Below are 21,447 nucleotides of genomic sequence, written 5' to 3'. Positions count from 1 at the left end.
TGCTATACCCACAGCAAGAGAGAGAGAGAGTGAGAGAGAGACGAAACAAGACACAGAGACAGAACACAGCCTAAAACCGTTTCGCAATGCCCCAAATAGAAGTGCACACGCCCACAAATGTTTGGCGTGATCTCCATGATGTTGTTGACTCTATCCTGCATACTGCTGATAGCAATCGCACCTAGACGTCCATGAGTTAAGTAACGCTGGGGGAGCATAATTACTGGCAGAGGCCTCTGCTCTCAGAAGCAGGAGGGTTTCTCTGTCCTGGTGCTGTTGTTTCAAAAATTTCGTACTCGCTATTGATGATGTATTATTATTTTTTCCACAACAGCCCCTTGGTTGGAGGGGGAGCCAAGTCTTTTGGTAGCGGTGCAGCGTTATTTAAGCTGTAAAGAAGCGACCAAGAAGATGTACAGTTGAGAAGAAGAAGTACCTGTTATGCCCACAAGATACCATGCATTTGGATGTAGCAAGCATGGTGCTTATGCCTGTGCGCATTGGCTGCCTCCGACAAATGCCGTTACGCGCCAACAAGTGCTGCTAAAGCAATAGTATTGCATTTTAGGTGCCGATTTGTTTGCTTTGCTTTCGCAATAGCGTACAAATAAGCAGCGCGGTCAGTCCCGAGTGAGGCCATAGCTGCGATGGCTGCCTCAGAGTTTTCAGCCTTCAACAAACATTTGAAACCTAGGCCGCTCTTGCATTATCATCGTCGGTGGGCTTTGCTTTGCTCTTACATTTGTGATAAAACTCAGACCTCACCTAGCAATCCAGATGAGCAAAATCTCAGCAAGCTCCCCCGTGGATGAATCCATCTCGACACGCAAACACCCTTACCGTGCGACCCCGGCCGTTCCTAAGAATGAGTCAACGTGTCCAGCAGCGCGAGCAAGAAGCGTGTTTGTAGGCGAATTTTATGGATATGCCCTGGATACAGCCCGGTACTCGCTCCTGTACCTTTTCAAACACAAAGGGAATCTGAACTAAACAACGTTTTTAGCTCGGCCTACACTCCTCTCATTACCCAGAGCCCGAGCTATCTTTTCTGCAAGTTCGGTGGAGGTTCACAGTGTAGCGGTCTAAGCCTTTGTGTAACAATTTTTTTTCTAATACTTCGTTGTGCAGCGATGAGTTACGTGGAATCTCGCGATGATACAAAACCGCAAACTCGAAGCGTTGATTTCGTTGGGCTGAGCTTGATGTTTTGCTCGTTTTTTTACTATTGTTTTACTTATTATAACGCTACATGTGTACCTCGCTTGTAGATATGCTTGGAAAGTGTCGACCAATTGCGTTGAAATAAAGTAAAATTAGGTGACTTTCTGTCGCCGTACTCATACCATGCTCATTTGAGGTGATCCTCTGTCTAGGTATTACTGTACGCGTGGAAATTTTAGTATGGCGCTGTCTATTCATGTAAGCCCAATGACGCACCGCGGCACAGTGACAAATACTAGCCAAACCCGAGATCTCCGAGATTTCCGATAGTCCAATAAGGGTCGTGGATTTAGAGATTACAACCACTTGTAGTACAATGAGTGAAACTGGCTCTTGGCAAGAATAAAACAATAATAAAATTAGACACTTATAACCAGATGTTACATGAAAGTATTGTACCTTGTAACCAATGGACCCTCAATCATCGCAGCGTTCCCAACAGCTTCGGAAAAGAAGACACCAAAAGCCACGAGTGCTCCTGTCTTGCAATACCTGTAGAAAAGACAAGTATGAAACAGCCTTTCTGTTCCCCATTACATCTTTTTTGAACACGCTGTTAAACTACTCAAGGTTGAAATGCGACCGGAGAAAGCCCTGCGCAACGTGCGTGAAACGACATCGGGAAGCATCTTGCACCTACGGCCGTGAATGGCCGGCCCCAGCGAATATTACAGGCAGTTCAATAATTAACGAGCGCCTGTTGTTTGACGACCGTTTACGTTCCTTTGACGGACGACTCCGGCATTTGGAAGATAAATTATCAAAGAAAACTTCATCTGGGCCCGAATCGCGAGGTTCTGAGTTGCCTTGTCCGAGGACGCTGCGCAATGGCTCCGATTCAGTATCCTGTCGAGTGGGTTCAAAGCCTTCGCTTGATTCGACTTCTTTGCATGATGCGTCACGACCGATAAATAACGATACGCTTTTCACAAATGCAAGTCATTGGTCGGCCATCATGAATGACGCTGTCAGTTACGTCTTGTGAATGAGGATCCATTTACTCGCCATCTCAAATCCTAGAATTATCTAACTCGTCTGTAGACTGCTGAGCTTGGGAGGTGTAACATCAATGTTGAAGATGGTATCGGGAATAAGCAACAAAGAACTTGCCAAGGCCCAGCGTTACTCACAGGCTTTTTCAAAGACACGCTATTCATGGAGCACCTCGGAAAATTGCCACCGCGAGAAACCGCTGATGCGCTTGTGTACCGCTGTCTGGACTCTATGGAACCATTCCTGAGTAAGGTCACTCCCAGCTACGATAAAAAAAATTGATTCAACTAATTACAAGCATGAATAGTTACTATACACGCTCCAACCTTTAAACAAGAGGTATTGATCTTGCTGCGTAGGTATAATCTCAGCCTTGCTAACCATTGGCAGTATTTGGAATTCTGGGAAAATCCTGAAAGCTTTCCCCCGGCCTGGCTGTCTCTGCTTTACGGGATTCTATGCTGCAGTATATGGATGGATCACACCACCGACTCCAATGTCGCAGGCTTGAGTCTGCCAAGCGATTTTGAGTTTTACCGTATCCAGAGCGCAGCTTTCTTGGCGAAATCCGATATGGCCATTCCTGGAAAATACAAGGTTGAGGCAGCTGTTGTGTATCTGGGAATGGAATACGAACGGACTGATAATCTGAAAACCGATGTCTCTGTTCTGCTGGGATTAGTGTCGCGGCTGGCCATTGTGAGTGGGTATCATCGTGACACTCAAATCCATAGCCAGATAACCATTTTCGAGGCAGAAATGCGCCGAAGAGCTTGGCTCACACTTTTGGTGACGGATTGTGTCGTAGCATACGAGACTGGGCTGCCTCGGGTGGTTCCCAGCGGACTGGGAGATGCGAAACGCCCTCGGAATTTGCTGGATGAAGACTTTGACCCCTACACTCTAGAGCTGCCATCAGCTCGCATCGCGACTAGGGCTTGCAACAAGATTATTTATATGGAAAAGATGAACGCGATATTGTCCATGGCTGCTGATATTGCGGATTTAACGCCTGATCTTGCATCTCAGCCTCAGAAAGTCGCCAGTCTATGCGAACAATTGAATGCTATCAGAGATAGTATCCCTACGGTCCTTCGTATTGCATCAACTGGGTCGTCCATTAGAGATGAGAAAATGGCCATTTGGAGATCTAATCTGGAGATGACATATCAGCGCACATGTTGTGTCCTACATCGACCATTCTTGACGAAGAGAACAATGGACTTCCAAACGCAGTCTTTTCGAGAGACGTGCGTTTCTGCAGCAGAAAGAATACTGGAATTAGAAAACGAGATCTTCCAAGTATATTCGCGTAAAACTTCGAACCGCCATAAAATTTGGTTCCAAGCTTCTCGCTGTGTTTCTGACGGGCTCACTGCTGCGATGGTAGTATGCCTAGAGCTAGTGTATCGGAGAGAAGCAGAGGGATCAACAAGTCCTGTGGACTCTGATCGCTTGGTTCAGCTACTGAAAAGCTTATATGCAAGCTGGAAAAGCACGCCAAGAATCTCTTTCGAGTTTGATGCAGCTACGAAGATTCTGGTCGTGATGTTACGTCGACTGGGAATCTGCAAGCAAAATCGAAGTTTGGATGAGGCCAGTTCATCTAAGCAAATGGAGTTCTATAGCTCAGACGTAATGCTTCAAGAACCTTGTCCTACACACGATGTGGAAGATGAGTTCCCCTCTTCACAAAATGCCATCTATGAGCTGCTTAGCATTGATACGATGGAAGATTTATTTGACTGGGTAAGCAATTCTTCACAGCTTGAATTCGAATGTTCAATTTGCATAATGACGACATAATAAACCAGCTAACAATTGAATCATAGACTCTTTGGGATCACGAGATGCATCTCCTTGAGACCAGAATATATGATTGAGCTTATAAGATAACTGAGAGATTTTGAAAGCCCAGCAAGCCGACTAGAAGGGATCCACAGAAGATGATTGTAAATACATAATTGAAATACAAACATCATGAATATCTCGCTGCTCTATAATTCAGTATCAGTGCACCTAAGTAGAAGCTTTTGTAAAAAGGGTAGAAAAATGGCTATATATAGGTAATTAAGTATCTCATCCAACAGACAGACATTCGGCAGCCCCTTCGATTAGACTTTGGAGTTGTGACTTACATGGAGATTAAGCAACTCCTCTAATTTGGCGCATGGCCTCGCAGCCCATCAGTTCGCAAAATGCAGTCACTTTAGAGATGCACTGGATATCTCTCCCGGATGGCTCTTCCGTATCTGGAGAATAAAATGGGAACGGGAATGAATGCCAGTGAAATGAAGCCTAGCAAGGAATTTCCCCATCCCAGGCCGAGTGATGCGAAGAGCCTTGGGCCGGCAAGCGGTAGCAGAGCGCCTAATAGAGATCGAGAGGCGACAAGGACTGCACTGCCTGATGCCGCATGAGCTGGGTATGAGTCGATGATATATGTCTGAGTGGGAAGGTATAAGCCCATCAAACCGAAGCCAAACGGTACCATGCCGATGATTGGGACAATCCAATGAACACCTTTATCGGTCGTCCAACCGTACCAGAAGAAGCTGATGGGACAAAATGCGGCGTAGAAAATCATCATGGGCAGCCTCATCTCCGGTTCAAATTTTCCGCCGTTGCGCTGCGCCATTTTTGCCATGATCCGATCGTTGGTGAGGGCCGTCAATACCAATCCACCCATGAAGCCGATGCCAATTCCCAGATAGGCCAAACCCGATAACCCGGTTGAGAAGCCATACTTGTCTTTGAACACGGAAGGAATTGTAGTGAAGAAGAGATAGAGCAGTCCATACTCAAGAGCCAGATATGTTGAAAGGAGAAAGACGATGGGAGATTTGCAGAACAACAGAATCGGTCGTACCATACCTGTTCTTAGCTTTGACAAAGTTGACCCATCGGCTCCAGCCCTTGTATAAACACTGTGGAGATCGTCTCTTCCAAGCTCCTTTGCGAGGCGCCTACTTTTCCATTCAATGAGAACAGGGGCGTAAGTCTCGCGATTGAGCATCTCAATGCCAGCGGAGGTGATCCCTCCAACTATCAGGAGAACCCAAAACACCCAACGCCAGCCCACAGTCTCGCTAATGAATCCTCCACAAATTGGTCCGACAACAGGGCCTAGCAAAGGCCCCATACTCCAGAGAGACGTTGCAAAGCCACGGCTCTCAATGGGGAACAGGTCGGCGATCACGCCGGCTCCTAGAGTCAAACAGCCAGAACCGCCCACACCACAGAGCAGCCGGAACACAATCAGACTTGCAATATTCGGGGCTTTGGCACATCCAATCTGCCATATAACAAAAAACCAGTTTGCACAACTAAGGACTATTCGACGACCGTAGATCTCGCTTAGAGGCGCTAGTAAGAGGGGGCCAAACTACATATTGAATCAGTATATGTGTATACTGGTCTTGGAATGTTTTGGTGTGGCGATACTTACTGAGTAGCCCAGCAAATAGATGCTCACGGTAAGGGAAAGTATAGCCTCGTTGGAGACCCCGAAGTCGGCTCCGACGTATCCAATAGCGGGCGACAGCATACTTGACGCGAGCGGCGAGACGAAAGTGATGCCAGCCATCAACGCCAACAACCCCCATTTGCGACTTGAGGGAAAGTTTTGGGGGTTCTCAGGGTCATCTTGCCCATCCCATCCAACGATGCCTTCGCTGAGATTTGTTTCTGGAAATCGATGTTTGTCTGTATTCGTAGCATGAGTATCCTCTGCGGCTGATTTCTCAATGTCTGCCATCGGTTCCGAGCTGCTATCGAATAGAGTATTCGCATTGATGGGCTTTGAATCGTCGCTGTTTCTTCCCACATCATCGTTGAAAGTGTCACTTTCTTTTAAATGAAGTTGCGACATCCTGGAGGGCCAACCTTGACTACTAGTAGTCCAGCGGAGACGGCGCGCGGAGATGTAGACAATAAGAGATCCAACGCTTCTTCATTTTTGAGCGAGCTCCTGAATTTATATGCATTGTGTCCTTTTATCAATTGATTTCCGAGCTCATATACGAATTCGATTTGTAAAATGTCTAGAATTACAAATTATTGCGGCCTTGGTCGCACATCTCGGTTTTGTCGCAAATATCGGATTTCTCGAGGGCCCCGCATCCTGCCTAGAGACTTCTACCGTGAAAATTGGCTCTCTTAGTATTTAAATTTTGGACTTCCCGCAGAATTGAAAAGCTCAAGGCTAACGCTTTGGCTGTTTCTCTGAATTTTTGGACGCGAAAGGCTCTTATGTGCTGTGATCTCTACCACTTAAAAAGTTCGTAAAGCCATCCGTTCAATAGTATTTCCCAAGTACTTATATCATCTATTCTTCCTTCATAGCCTATAATTAACGCTGCTAATAGTGAGCTCTTTCGTCGCCTCGGCCTTGCCATCCGGATATATTATCCAAGATGGCTACCCATCTGTACCAGACTACCTCAACCTTCGTTCAATCGTTGGCCTTTCACCGAGAACTGTCTCACAAGCTAGCGAAATCTCAAAAGGCAGCTGGTATGGCTGCTTCATTACTTCAGAAGAAGACAATTCAGTCATTGGAATGGGGCGCATCATTGGCGACGGCGGATGGTACTTCCACATAGCAGACATGGCAATCCATCCACAGCACCAACGAAAGGGCTTGGGGGACCAGATACTGAAAAGGCTATTATGGGAAATTTCGACAAAAGCGCCCCAAGACGGAACTCCTTACATCACACTTATGGCAGACGGGCCTGGAAGAAAACTGTACCAAAAGAACGGATTTGTTGAAACGGCTCCTCGTTCACTCGGCATGGTTCTGGAGACACCTTTAGACAGGTGACGGTGAAATTACTCTTAACATGGCTAAGATCTTGCCAACTTTTAGTGATGCTAGAGGCAAAATAGAATTGTCAGATCAACGGAGGCAGTAGGTTCTCCCAGAGCAACATGGGATTCTTAAGTCACCTGTAGAAGACTTCACAGAATTATTGTGATGATTTGTAAATACAATTAAAAGCACAAAAGAAAATCTATATAGTTTAGTTCGAACATCTGAACGACAAATTCCTGCCAGATACAATCCCCTTTAACTCAGCCAGTATCGCACAACGTTCCCAGGTCGTGCACTCCAAGCACCATCACTTGAGCATATGCGCTCCAGCTTGCTTATTTCCATCAACTTTCGAATACTCCGTCAATTCTTTAAGTCTTACAATAGGATTCTTTTTGCCATATAACAACCTAAATGTCCATATATGCACAGCTTTCTGCCAAAACGATCAAGCATCTAGGGGCACTTCCACTATAGCCTTAATTTTATTATAAAGAGATCTAAAACCAGACATATAGTATCTCCAATCACAGTAATACTATATATCTAATATCAACTTATTATAACAGTATATAATAGATGAGATAGAGCAATATATAACCAAAAGTAAAGCATTAACGGCTTTATACTTAATAATTTATACAGTACATAGAATCCGCTACGTAATATTATTAATTTATATATTACGCGTAAATGGCATCGCTAATCAAGAGATCTTCCTTGGTGGAGCTATACTAGAATTAGTCACATAAGCACACTAAATAACTCTGATGTATCATAGAATAGAATCCACTTACATCTGCAAGCAGAAGTGTCAATATTCCAGCGATAATAGTATTGCCAACGCGCTTATCTTCTCTATTAAGGCACTCATTTAGAGATTAGACCGCGGGGCCCTAATAGAAATAGAACTTCTCCATTAGCGGCTTTAGCTGAAGGGTATTACTTGTTTGATTGACTCGATGGCAGCCCATTGGATATGTGTGTGTAAACAGGTATGTAATTCTGACAAGGTGGAAAAGCACGAAAAATACACAAATACAAGTGGAGGAGAGTATACTACAGCAAACCGATTTGAGATGCCGCAATGCTCATGTGTAGCCTTCTTTTTGGTTCACCTTGGAAAAAATCGAGTTCGCTAGCATTGGCTCGCCTAAACTTTCTCAGTACTGGCAGAAACGCTGATGGAGATCAAATTTATGAAGTAACCAGTCAGATGTTGATGATAGCTAAACATCCATACGGTTTATTCTAGTTGATGCCTACCAATTTATTGATAGCTCTTCTTTAGTGATTTATGTGAACTATCACCAGATGTAGCATGTCATCAACGGACAGTATCAACGGACAGTAACGGGAAGTCGATTATGAACATTACTTTATGCCTTAGTCTCTAATGCTGTTAACCAAATGCCTAAACAAAATAAATACTTTAATGAAAACCCATGCACAGTACCCGAACATCAGAATGTCCCCAGTCACATCATCATAGTCCCAAACCACCAAAATACCACAACCACTACACAGCACTGCAGCAAACTCACTACTACTGCAATAGCAGCAACAACAGCACCGCTCAGTCTCGTCCCTCCTCCCGATCCTCCAAGTTTTCTGTTGACTTCTTCCCCATATTGGCCCCCTACATTCCCCCTCGGCCAATACTCACACACCACGAACCAGCCTCTCGTACCACACAACTTCCTCCCGCACCCAACACCCCTCGTTGCTTTCCAGACCAGCTGAGAAAAATGTCCTGTCTCTTCCGTGAAACCAGGATGGTCGAAATTGTATTTTTCGTCCTCATTACCCCAAGCCTCTACCGTCGCTGTCGCGTTCGCGTATCCAATTGCGATGTTCTCGCCGTATGGACCGCCTGAATGGGCGAAACGGCAGGTTGTATCCGATTGAAGATATGCAGTAGCGAATTTTTCCAGAGTGGTATTCCAGTAGAGTGAAGTAGCGTTGTATTCGCGGCGGTAGGTATTAGTCGAATTAAGAATCGCAGATGTGAAAGATGCAGGGTTGGAGTAGGACGGTTCGCCGGAGGGGATGGCTGGGGCGGCGGTGATTGTGACGACGACCGTAGAAGAAGAGAATTTGATGAAAGTAATAAGCGTATATATGAATAGGAATAGTCTCATGATGATTATAGGAAGATTTTGTGGTGTAGTGTGAGCGCTCTGAAAAGGAAGCGTGCATTAGGTAGACTAAAGAAAACCACACATGCAAGCACCACCGAAAACAGAGCCCAAAATCCAGCACAATTCAAAAAGTAGCGGAAAGAAGGAAACAACGCCGAGGGAAACACAAGTGAGCTAAATTCTCAGCTCAAGCATTTCGCCTCGTTTTTAAAGACAGCCTGATTTCTGCCCCTGCCTGTTTTGCCTCTTTCATCCACCACTTGATTTGTCTGCACGCACTGAGCCTAAGCGCCGCCCAAAGGATGAAACACCGCACAGCGGCCAATCATTTGCAAACGTCGCGCTTAATCCGCTTTCGAGATGATGCATGGTGAAAGGAAGAACAGTTGTTTGTTTAAAATTTTGTATTTTTGTTCTTTGTGATTATTGCATAACTACCTATTTATATAAAACCAGTGTTCATTAATACCTATAGTAGTTCAAGTCCTGCACGCCAGCGATACTGGTCTAGCTGCTGTATTATCTGCTGGCTATAATGACGGCTCCAAATCAATGCCATATCGATCTCCACCCTTCTCATCTCGCCACCACTTCAAACTATACAGTCCATCCACCGGCAGGCTTTTTGCACTCAGATGTCTAGTAGACATAGCTCGGTCAGCCAGCTGAGACACCACCTCTCCGCCTGCCATCAACGTTGCCGTCCCAGCAATCGAGCAGGGATTATGCGGCAATACATCTCGCACAGGTAAAAGCAATCTCGTTGCAATGCCACACGCAACCATAACCCCGAGAACGACCTGGAGCGCAATCTTGGGCCCCCGATTCTGCTGCAGCCGCCGATGGCCAGTTGTCGTTACCACACCATCATATGTAGGTAGAGAGCCCTCACCGCTAGCGGTACTGTTGTCGCGCATGTTTAGAGATATGGCTTGAGCCATGTACACGCTGTAAAGCCGCTGCGTAGCATTCTTGAGGTTCTCTATATTCTTAGCGCCCGCGAGCTCATTCGCTGGTCGACCATTCTGACTCAGAACCAGAGCTTCAATGAATGTGTCTATGTGATTATTTATCGGATCGGTATTATTCGGACCAGGAACCGTCTGGTTAAACAGAGGGGCACTTAGACCATTCAGCCAAGCGTTCGGCAAGAAGGGAAACCTTTCGCTACTGCGATTGGTCTTTAGGAGCTTCGCTGTACTCTCATCTGTTATAGGAGGCTGAGTGGAGTCGAAGTTGAACTGGGGAAGCTGTAAGGTGACATTGGTCATGACCTGCTCAATGTTCTGATAACAGACAAGGGTGGCGAGATCTTGCTCGAAACCGGTGATCTTGGCCTTGGCTCCTTTGCCCGATTTCTTCAATCTCATGAGACCAAACGTGACGGCAAATGTCGGGCATCCATTGTCCGTTATCTGAACTCCATTACCCGCCGATCCAGACGATGGGTTTGTATCCAACGCTCCATCTCCATAAACAAGGTCGTTGCTCCACGCAATGATCGAGCCTTTGCCGACGTATGCCATGCTGGTATCGTTTGGAAGCATAAAGTATTGCATCCATGGCTCCTCTTTTTTCGCTCCTTTGGGCGTGGTCTCACACCAGTCGGCATATCTCATCGTTGTATTCAATCCGACCCAAACAAACCCATCATAGGGACTCACGGAATTGCTTTGCCCAGGCATTATGAACATCCCCGAGTCGTCCTGATTGAGTATTGTCACTTTTCTATCATCATTCGGTATCGAGGTACAGTTTAGCGACGGCCTTACGGCAGGTATATTAATCGTCAATGGTATGTTGTCGCTCGAATTCGTCGTCGAGATGGCGTCTTGATCGAGTATATTAAAGACTAGGTCTCCCGTACTCCACTTTGTACTGTTCAAGCCGAGATATTCGATCAAGTTGTCAATCGCAGTGGCCTCATTATCATCCAGGGAGATATCTACGTTGTTAAAGTTGAATGTGTCGTTTTGGTAAAGTGTAATATTCTGGACAATTTGGACACTAGTTGCGCTATACAGGCCTGACACAATAATGGAGAGAAAACTTCCAATCAAGGTGCCAAATAGCGCGATGGCTACTGCAAAATTCTTTGTTCTGAGTGACAAATAAAAGGCACGAGGGAGCAGCTGGCCAACAAGATTCAGCGTAATAGTTCTCTCCGCATTGGCTCTTCCACGCTTGAGAGGAGCATAGGGAGCAAAAATGGCTACCATCATTTCCATTGCGGTATAGAGGCCAGCTACTCCTAGGGCGACAGCTGAAGGGATGTAGGTAGCAAACGCAAGTGAGCTCGATTGGCTAATGCTCAAGAATCCGTTATTTATGTCTGAAAAATGCTGAACAACCTCCAGAGACGCAATGATGAGCAGTGGCAAACATATCGCAAGAGCAAGGAACCAGGTCGTACTAGCCATGGGACCCCATGACGGCACCGTGCCTTGAACTTTTTCAAGAGGATGGCTTATGGTTTGTCCTTCATTCCGCTGTATTGGTTCGATTGAGACAAACGCGCCGTTATCAGAAACATGAGCTGTTCGGAATTGGTACTCCGCAAGGCGCTGTTGTAGCATTTCGTTGCTCAAAGCACCCATCGGCGACAAGATTCTGTTGAGATGAAAGCTTGAGACGAGCAGCGTAGCCATGGAGAGAGCAGACCCTGGACGGTCTGGAGCCGTAAAGGCTGGCCTGGCAAATATCATTCCCACAGACAAGATGGCCAACAGTCCGAGAAAGCTACACATGAAGCCGGTCGAAAGGCCTTTAACGTGCAGCCTCTGCTCCACATAGGTAATGCTTCCAGTGGCAGTACGATTCGCCGGCTGAACGATGACTTGGTTCAAAACCTGAGTCCCAATTCCCTTGAATACATCGGTTGCCGTATTCACAAGAAGGTGCGGATCCATAAAACTTCCGATAGATTCCACCCCAGCTTTCTTTGACAAGAGTTGGAAAAATGTCGGCACAGTCGCTGAAATGACATAGTCAACTCCTCCGTTGCTCAGTTCCCAAGAATTGCTCGAAGACACGACGCCCAAGGCGAGTGATCCCTGAGTAAAGTTCTTTATAGCATTTAACGTATTTGCCGGCGACGAGAAACGAGCATGAGCAGATCCGTTGACGGCGTTTGGGACGCCAACATCAAAATGACCGACCTGATAGGAGGGCTTGCAAAGAGCAGATGTGACTTTGTGGAGGTACATGTACTCAGGGGACTGATCGCGCGCCGAAATGCGGACATCAACCACAGACATGAACATACGCAAATCTCTGCTGATGTTATATACTTGTAATTCCAAGGATAAATTGCCTTGGGGAATATATTCTTTACTGAAATCGAAATCGTAGTTGCAAGGATAGACGGCGAACTGAGCCTGATAGTTCTGTGTCGCATTTGGGTCATGATAATATCCATGATCTGGGCCTTCAGCCAGAGTAACCCCCTTGATGTCGCAATCCTTGGTGGTGACATTGGCAACAATGAATGGTGCCATTATACTTCTCCATGGCATATAAGCCGTTGAGCCATTAGTCAGAGGAAGGAGTTCGCAATCATAGTTGACCTTGAGGCCGTCCGTATTCATTGTATAGTCAAGATTAGTGGCGGCCATCGATGGAACTTGAAACTCGGGGACGATAAAGTCTTGCGCCGTGCCGGGCGGATAGCGCAGTCCATAGAAGTTTATGCCATAGTAAGTCTGTGCGGGACCTGGGCCGACCGACCAGGCCACTCGGGGATCAACAGATTTGTTTAGCTGAAATTGTGACGATAGTCCGAACTTTTGGTCGCCTTTGGACATTTGAGTTGGCTCTAGAATGAGTAGACCTGTCGAAGAAATAGTCTAGCATAGCATTAGTATATAGCTGAAAGGACGACAGAGGAGGAAAAGCGTGAGGAAAGACGAACAGTGCCTAGTATTAGCAGTTGGCCAATTAGAGACAACGCAACAGCCCAATGTCGATTCTTGATAGCCGTCCACAGACTAACGGGAAGCAGTGGGGAGATATAGTCCAGGAGTAATGTCTTGTCCGCCGACGAAGGCCCCGTTCTCAGCTCTTCCCAAGGCATCAGGATCTTGTTTGCAAAGTCAACTTGCCGCCACAAGGCTCCCACCACCACAAGAACTAGATGAACCTATGATCAGCACTCGAAAAGAAAGATGCCATCTACAGTGACTTACCCGCAGTTGGGCCATACTTCCAGGCGTAGTGGTTTGCCTCCCGCTGAACGCTAATTCCGTTGTGAATTTCAGAAAAGTGGAAGAGCAAAGCAGTAGCCAGCAACATTAACAGGAATGTAATGGCAAAGGCGATGAGAGTGACCTTGCTGAGCCATATCGGCGCCCAGAGAGCCGAATGAGAATTCCGCGGCCATTTGGGGGGAGGCGCCAGTGAAGGCTGATCGAAGCCTGCACTGCTTGCCACTATGCCCTCGTGAGACCCGTAAAGTGTTGGAACTGATAGAGCCTCTTCTTCGTCCTCGATCTCTGCTTGTTCATCGTTTTGCGCAGCTAAGCCCCGTCAGCAAAGCCCCGTCTACGTCGTATCAATCCAGGACAGGAAACACACTCTGGTGATATGGCCCCGCTCTCGCCGGCACAGGTTTTCTCCTTAGGGACACGAGCTGCTGATACGCGCCCTGACGCGGGGGTGTTAATCCTGGCAGCCCCGGGCCTGCAAATCCGTCGGGGTGGGACATGTTTGTCGATTTCGCGGAAGCGTCACGAAGGCTTCATTTCACGGAGGCTGTAGAACGAGGAGATTGAAGAAGAAAGAGGTGCCATCTTCGATCGCAAGAATGAGAAGCTGTTCGTTCATTTTCGCCTTCTGCCTGGTGGCCCTTGTCTGCCGTACCGAGCCTGGGATTCGCATCCTTGGTGTGTTCCTGCGAGATGCAGCTTGCACCAGTACCGGTTTTTGCTGGACTGAATTGGGTTCTGATTGGCAGAACAGGCGCTATATTTACCGAGAGACGTGGCTAACTCCAGTTCAGCTCAAGCGGGTGGACAGGCGGGATGGCGGGCATCGCGTGAGAAAGCTGTGGCGGTACCTGGACCATTCTCGCTTTGGCTAAGCAGTCTATAGCATGTTTCAGTCGCCCTCGAGTTTCGTTTCGCATTGATGAGAGCCGGGGCAAACGTGGCTTTGGAGATTGTCGACATTTGCCTTGAAACAGTCACTTATCAAGTTTGACGATACCATCTTTTTACTATCTTCGGTTGAAAGTCCCATGATGCGATTGTGTGAGATGAGTAAGAAACGTCTTGTCCGGCGGGAGCGCAGGATCAGGCTAACTTAGTGAGAACGCTTAACGGGAGTCTCACGCCCTTCTGATCCAACATGGTCAGACTTTGTTTAGTTGAGTGCCCAATCGCATGCAAGCGTCTTCGCACTTAAAAAGGAGATGAGAATCGAGGCCTCTGGCTTCTTTTCACAAGGGGGAAAAAAAAAGGGAAAGATAGCACGATTCTTTTTCTACGTAATTCTTATACATACTCTTAACACCAACATATTGTAGAAGAAAGGAGCATTAGTACACGTCATTTAATCAAGCAATACGAATTCGTTTCGGGGCACTCTTTGCATGTTCCAGGCTGTATCTCAATAATTTTGCATTTGTATTGAATACCTCTGTCCCGGAGTAGAAACGGCGTGCTCTCCAAAGTACATGTACCTGTCCACTCCCGTACTCCATCTGTGTCACCATCGTCATCTCCATCTCCATCTTAGACTCGTCATAGGCACCCTGTCTGCCACGCGCTTGCCCGAACATAAGCCCCTGATTGAAACATGTCAAAAGTGATTCGAGAAACGACAATGCTGACAGATGCGGGAAGTTCGTCCGATAAACGGTTACAAGGGCGCCAATCGCTCTTGCTATCGTGCGTGGCTGGCGTCATATTGTAAGTCTGAGACACGCCGTGTTTCGCATCGCGCTGCCACGGTGAACACGCTGATCCAGCGATCCGGTCGTTTCCCATGACAGCAGGGCCTCAAACTGGAATGCTACTTGATGATCCGTATTTCCCATATACTGCCGGCTGGGCCATTTTCCCTCCCTTTGTTAAAGCAGTCAATACTCGGAGAGGGCGGTCTCAGCGGTATTCCTTCTTCCACATACAACGACGGCGACTAAACTACAACTTCATCGTCGTACCATCTACAACCACACCCGCCCGAATCATACCTCCATGGCGAGAAAACATACAAGGCAGCGGCCCAGCCTCGCCAGCCTCGTCTTCCTGGCAGGGGCAGCTTCAGCAAATTCCTTGTCTCTGTCCAACTTCCAGAGCCTGACTTCGTCGGTATCCGTCCAATGCCTCTACGCCTACAATCTACCCATTCGAGGATGCAGCCCCAGCGATTTCGGCAGCGGCGCGACGTGCTCTGAAGGCTGCATTGCAGGATTGCAAGCGGTGCAGTTTTCTGTGCAAGGGTTTTGTACCGACATCAACGCTGCCTCAAATTCTCTTCTTATGGAGGTCAAGGGAGGCCATATCCTTGACGCTCTCTGCAAAAAGGACGCGCCACTAAAGAGCACCGCATCAACGCCCACTCCTCCTCCAACAAAGACTCCGCCACCGCCTCAAACATCATCACAATCTAAGGAGACAACTAGTACAACCAGCACAACAAGCACAACAAGCCAGCCAATAACGACGACAACATCTTCTGTCCCTTCTACAACAGTTACGACAGCAGTTACAAGTGCGATACCTACCACACTCACATCGGTGACAATACCTAGCTCAACAAGCGAGTCTACAACCGAAACTACCAACGCAGCGACTTCTCAAACGACGAATGACCAGCAACCCACGTCCACAAGTGAGGAGAACCCGAAGCCAACACGCAGGCCCAATACTCAGCCAGGCAGCGGTGGTGGAAGCCCATTTGACTTTGTCGCCAGCAGCAAAGCAACCGAATTCGGGCTCACGAGGGCTTCCATTACAATGGCTATTGCCATCACTTTCACGACACTAACGCTTATATGATATGAATTTGTTTCTTTTGTTTGCCTCACAGCCTGGACGCTGTAAATCATCAATCTTTAATGTCTAAGTAATGAAGGAAAATTGGAACATGGAAAGTGTTTGGCCAAAAGGCAAAAGCGAACACGAGTCAGGCAGGAAACTTGGCGCAGAGGGATCATGACGGTACACCATGTATTACTAGGAACGGAAAGGATTCGGCGTTTATTCTTTTTGCTACAGGCCTGCGACAGGAACGCAGATACGATAGGGACGTGGATTAGGCAATTGGGATGCAGCTGTTGGTTTGTTGGACAAGGGAAAATATGTGGCTGTATGTTAGTGTAAGGGGAGCTTTGGGTAGAAGCTGTACTGTATTGTATTCACAAATGAATGAAAGTACCTAGGTAGTAAAAAGATGCAATAAATCAGAATAGTCCAACAATATGATTGTATCAAACCCTCACGACCATCTGGCTATTTAGAACTCCCCATGGCCGTTTCGCTGCCAGATACAGAGAAGAGAGATGCTTCCAAGATTGACTCGCTTCCACTGCTACCCTAAACTTGAGGCAAGAAAAATAAAAAACGAAGAGACAAAGAGCTGATAATAAAGAAAGTAAAAAAAAAAAAAAGAATTGCCGCCTGATATCTCAACCGGTGTATTATTTATAGGAAGAGCCCGATGCGGGGGTCGAACCCGCAACCTTGAGATATCGCAACATCAGAACGTGTCACTCATAAGAGTCTCACGCTCTACCGATTGAGCTAACCGGGCCAAGTCATGTGACTTGGTCTTTTGAACCAATCACCAACTGCCGGTTGAGCTCAGGCGGCTCGTTGGATGCACTTGATCTTTTTTTACATTATGAGGCTTTACCCTAGAGGTCCGAGACTGTTGTATGCTTATTAGTCCATTCATTTCTAATTTCGTGTGAATTGAGTGGCATCTCTTTCAACATATTTCATAACAAGAACGCAAGATTCGTGGCAGCTTCAAACCGTCTTCAAAAGCTCTCTCGTGTACATCAAGAGAGGATATCAAGAATCCGATCTAAACCTTGCGCGTCGCCTTCCAACGTCCCAGCTTTGTCTTTATCAACCCATCCCACGGTATAGCTCCCCCCAAAATCAATTATCCATGCATTATCGTCCATGTCAATCAATATATTCTCAGCTTTGGCATCACCCCAGATAATGTTGCGATGGTGAAGCATCTCTAGTGTATCCTTGATTTGCGTTGCCCAACGTGCTTTCAGCTGAGCTGTACTTTGGCCTGCTCTAGCTTTTGACAGCACGCCTTTATTGTTAATCCAAGTAAATAGCATGTCAGCTAGTTTGTTTCCATCCCGCCAACACCCTGCAGCTGACAGATAAATTTCTTGGGAGGAGGGGGTAAATGCGCATGGACAATCCTTTTGTGAGTATCAAGCTCCGTTTTCGCATGCTTCGGACCAAATGAGGCTTCAAACCGCTTGAAGACGCATTCAACCGGGCTGCCATCTTGACTACTGATCAATACATGCTTTGGAGGTTTGATAAAAATATCTCGTGGATTATCATAGCATATCGCTACTTCATTTGGGTGATAAGATTGTGTCCAATGGTCTAGGTCGTCCAGGAAATCTTGCTTCACAAATATCACAGGACTGCCCCAATCAAGATTCTTAGAATATATCTCAAATGTTTCTAACTTCTCATCTGTAGCAGACGGCGAGCGCGCGAAATGTGAAGGAAAGAGATATTCGGCCAATGTCGGCAGCTCATCTCCCAGTCGTTTTAGCGTACGAGGCGCCAGACGCGTAATGAGAGGCTCAAAGGGCTTCGAAAGCTAGTCGCACGCATCTTCCATATATAAGTCATCTTCCTCTTCACCCGAGCATAATAGATTGAGACACCTGAAATATTGATCTTTAACTGTGGGTGATTGATGGAACCGTGATGGCGAGATTTGGCAATAAAACGCACGCCCATTGTCAGTTCTGATGACGAGCGTGCAATCGTCTTCTGTTTCATGTGTTTCCCAGAGGGCAACGTCCCAGTGCGGGCTCTTATTCACGGTTTCCGACATGTTTTGTGATGGCCACAACCAACTTTCTTTGGTCTTCAGAAGAATCGCTGGGGGGAATATATACGGAGCAGGGCGCCGTGAATAATACCTATGGAAAGGTGGGGTAGGGATGCTGAGCTCGGACTAACACTTGAAGTAGGCGCCTACATATACTTACTACACTTATAGGTATTCATAAGGTATAAATGTTCACGCTGAACTAATCTATTACACAGTTTTCTTTACCATTTGACTTAAAGAAGTTAAAGTCAAAGGCAAAGGCAGATGACAGTGGCATTTTAATGGCATATAATTAGGGGAAACTAGAGACTCGAGTCTCCCAAACGACACTTGCAGGTCATCTCTAGCTCTCTTCAATCACTGCATTATTTGCTGTCATTAAATGTTCTTTTCTACCCCTTCTCAAAGATGTACTTAAAATTACTATACCAGTTTTAGAGCTTGGCTAAAAGCGATGAGCTTATCCGAGATCTCATAAGTATCAGAAAGCCAGTCGCTCCCATAGCGAGTGAGCCGGCGTAGAACATGGCAGGTCGAAAGGCCTTGAGACCAGCCTCAGATCCTCCATGCTCGTCCAATATATAACCCGCGATTGGAGCTCCCTGTGATTCGTATATCAGCTTCAGATCCCCATACAGTCAATACACTGGAACTACTAACCATCAGATAACCTGCCCCCCAGCCAGTTACAATCATGCCCAAAGCAACAGACACCCTGGCAGATCCAAAAATGTTGCCCACGGCAGTCGGCACCGTGGCAAAATACATGCCGTTCGAGGCACCGTTAATGATTGCGAAGAAGGCCAACGGTATTAAGGTGGTGGAAGCCGGCCATAGTGCAAGCATGCTTACGGCGCTGAGAATTAATGAGATAATGAGCGTGTTCAGAGGCCCTAGGTTATCTGAGCAGAAGCCGCCGAGGATACGGCCGACGGCCGACGAAAAGTTGTAACCAGACAGGAGAGCAGCACCAGTGCTTGAAGGCAGCTTGATGGAAGTGCTATAAAATGGGAGGAAGAAGGCTGGTACAAGAAGCGGGAAAGTTGCAATAGCTCCTGCAACGAAGATCAATACGAATTTCAGGTCCTTGAATAATCGCCACTCAATAAAGCTAACTCTTGGGAGAGTTGTGCGCTCTTTCATGATCCAGGCGGCAGGAAGCCCGGTGACCAAAGTCATGATTCCTACAATCCTATAGGCCCATTGAACGCCAAACCTTTGGATTAAGGCATCTAGAACATAGCTGAGGACAGCTGCCCCCAGACCGCCGCCAGCGGAGACGATCCCGTTAGCAAGGCCGCGCTTCCGACTGAAGTATTGCGCTGGGATGGTGGAGGTCACCATGAAGCACAAACTCATGCCAAGGCCGACACCAACGCCGCGTGTAATAAACTGCCCAGCCACACTATGCGTGGAAAATCCGCTCGTCAGTTGAGCGACTCCAAGGAGGACGATTCCGAGTATGGCGCTCACGCGGATACCCAACCAACGGATGACGCGGGCATTGATAATGGCCAAGGCAGCCATAATAGTAGGGGATAGAGACCCAATGAAGGATAAGGTAGCTGCCGATGCTAGCTTCTGCTCAAGAAGAGCATTTTGTATGACACCCCAGGTATAGTTGCCATTGCCAGTGAACCAAAAACAGACAATGGCGGAAGCGAAGATGACGACCCAAGCGTAACCACCATCAGGCACATCGTTGTCCGCAGCTCGAGAGGCTTCCAGTACCGGATCTATATCTGACAGCTCCCTATCAGAAGCTTCATGACGGTGTGTGTCGCGCTGCTGAATCTCGCTTTGTGGGAGCGGCTGAAGCTGGATTGAAGTTGTTACCGAACTCTCTAGATCGTGGTCCCTGCCGAGGGAAGTAATCTGTGTAATTCGAGACATTGAATAGGTACTCTGATTCGAACGTGACCACTAAAGATGCATTGTACATTTGAACCGCCGTCAACGGTGTTGATATGAAAACAGAAATATCTTTATATAATGTTCATTGTATTCTCTCTACATTTGACGACGCCTTTGCTTGCGCCTTCTCTTTGACATCAGTGGGGATTTTCGACCAGTTAGGGCGATCTGTGGAACCCTTCGGATGCTGTCTTACACGATGGTGGATCTCAAAGCAAGGCTGAGATGAAGCTTATCAAACCTGCGATTCCAGTAGCATGTTCAGCAATTCTGGCTGCTCAAAAGAGACGATATATTGCGCTTCCAAGTGAACTGAGCTATGTCATTACAAACCTCGTCGTACTTGAGTATCCAACATGTCGAAGGATCTATCGAGTCTTGGACGACCTTTAAAGAACTTCAATTTTCAGTGCTTGCGGATGTTGCTGACTAACGACAATCGCCGCCCTAAGCTTTCGCTATGTGTTCGATCTCTTCATAAGGTGGTCAAAGTTCTCCCAAAGGACCCTTCTATTTCTATTTCTTATCAGAAGCTCTTCTGTTTGCATCCCGTGTTACGGCCACATTATTGGTCATTGATTCTTTCTACCACTGTTGGACAACACATTGAGAAATCAGATCTGGCTCTCTTTAATGTTTATTCATGATCTTTCTCTAAGGCCTACCCTAGCTTACTGATTCGCAAAATGAAGTATTCCATAGCCAGTTATCCCAGGGCTGATAAAACTAGACTGTCAAGTTATAAAGACGATATATTCGTGTAAACGTCTTCATGAGCTGTAAGATTGCCATGGACATTACGTAAGGCGCCGTTCAGGAAGATGGGCCTGGCCTGTGATCTCCAACATTTTAGGTGACTGTGCATTATTGTGAGAGAGTGTATTCTAATAGCCATCGACTAATGTCTATATTGATGCATATAAAAGCTACACAGGAAACGATTAAGAGTCTTTGGTTTGAACAATAATAAATATAAGCGGGTACTTTTCATCTTCAAAACAGCCATCAGAAGGGCTGATGCTGAAAGTCTAGAAAAGAAGGTGACTATCGATTTTCTGAATAGACAGTTTAGTAGTTTGGAATGAATTGGAATACTCATAAATGTTCGCAGAAATCTCAATCAATTCGTGCTCGCCATCCGCTATACTATTCGTCCTACTCAAGCCCAGAGCATATACTTATCAAAGCCGCCAGTTGAACCATGCCGAATAATCCCAAAACACTGAATTTTCACAAAATCGTTCATATTAAAATCTCCACGGCTGACTCGGACTGAGCACAGACATCGACTGCAACGTGGTGTGGATTCTCGTGAAA

The 21,447-nt window shown here is 46.7% G+C and overlaps 6 protein-coding genes across 6 annotated transcripts; 2 read left to right on the top strand and 4 right to left on the bottom strand.

Moving 5' to 3' along the window:
- Nucleotides 1-1,630: 1,630 nt before the first annotated feature.
- T069G_11312 (fungal zn(2)-Cys(6) binuclear cluster domain-containing protein) lies at nt 1,631-4,097 on the top strand (the record flags this gene model as incomplete). The annotated part of the gene is made up of 7 exons (XM_056178517.1): nt 1,631-1,728; nt 1,792-2,188; nt 2,263-2,461; nt 2,522-2,553; nt 2,605-2,680; nt 2,720-3,963; nt 4,047-4,097. The coding sequence occupies 7 exons, from the start codon at nt 1,631-1,633 to the stop codon at nt 4,095-4,097; spliced, it is 2,097 nt and encodes a 698-aa protein (XP_056023391.1).
- Nucleotides 4,098-4,423: 326 nt separating this feature from the next.
- On the bottom strand, nt 4,424-6,085 carry T069G_11311 (major facilitator superfamily domain-containing protein; the record flags this gene model as incomplete). The annotated part of the gene is made up of 3 exons (XM_056178516.1): nt 4,424-4,635; nt 4,690-5,599; nt 5,663-6,085. 3 exons carry the CDS (start codon nt 6,083-6,085, stop codon nt 4,424-4,426), a joined length of 1,545 nt encoding a protein of 514 aa, XP_056023390.1.
- A 1,628-nt stretch (nt 6,086-7,713) lies between these two features.
- On the bottom strand, nt 7,714-9,171 carry T069G_11310 (cysteine-rich secretory protein family domain-containing protein; the record flags this gene model as incomplete). The annotated part of the gene is made up of 3 exons (XM_056178515.1): nt 7,714-7,764; nt 7,828-7,888; nt 8,741-9,171. The coding sequence occupies 3 exons, from the start codon at nt 9,169-9,171 to the stop codon at nt 7,714-7,716; spliced, it is 543 nt and encodes a 180-aa protein (XP_056023389.1).
- Nucleotides 9,172-9,701: 530 nt separating this feature from the next.
- Nucleotides 9,702-13,873, bottom strand: T069G_11309 (uncharacterized protein; the record flags this gene model as incomplete). Its single annotated transcript, XM_056178514.1, has 4 exons — nt 9,702-13,016; nt 13,163-13,299; nt 13,356-13,661; nt 13,744-13,873. 4 exons carry the CDS (start codon nt 13,871-13,873, stop codon nt 9,702-9,704), a joined length of 3,888 nt encoding a protein of 1,295 aa, XP_056023388.1.
- Nucleotides 13,874-15,365: 1,492 nt separating this feature from the next.
- Nucleotides 15,366-16,169, top strand: T069G_11308 (uncharacterized protein; the record flags this gene model as incomplete). The annotated part of the gene is made up of 1 exon (XM_056178513.1): nt 15,366-16,169. The coding sequence occupies one exon, from the start codon at nt 15,366-15,368 to the stop codon at nt 16,167-16,169; it is 804 nt and encodes a 267-aa protein (XP_056023387.1).
- A 2,481-nt stretch (nt 16,170-18,650) lies between these two features.
- Nucleotides 18,651-20,109, bottom strand: T069G_11307 (major facilitator superfamily domain-containing protein; the record flags this gene model as incomplete). Its single annotated transcript, XM_056178512.1, has 2 exons — nt 18,651-18,818; nt 18,877-20,109. 2 exons carry the CDS (start codon nt 20,107-20,109, stop codon nt 18,651-18,653), a joined length of 1,401 nt encoding a protein of 466 aa, XP_056023386.1.
- Between the last annotated feature and the right edge of the window lie 1,338 nt (nt 20,110-21,447).

The sequence above is a fragment of the Trichoderma breve genome (assembly GCF_028502605.1).
Source record: "Trichoderma breve strain T069 chromosome 7 map unlocalized scaffold00008, whole genome shotgun sequence".
Classification (NCBI taxonomy): Eukaryota; Fungi; Ascomycota; class Sordariomycetes; order Hypocreales; family Hypocreaceae; genus Trichoderma; species Trichoderma breve.
The sequence above is the reverse complement of the archived record's forward strand: the minus strand, read 5'-3'. Positions and strand labels throughout refer to the sequence as shown.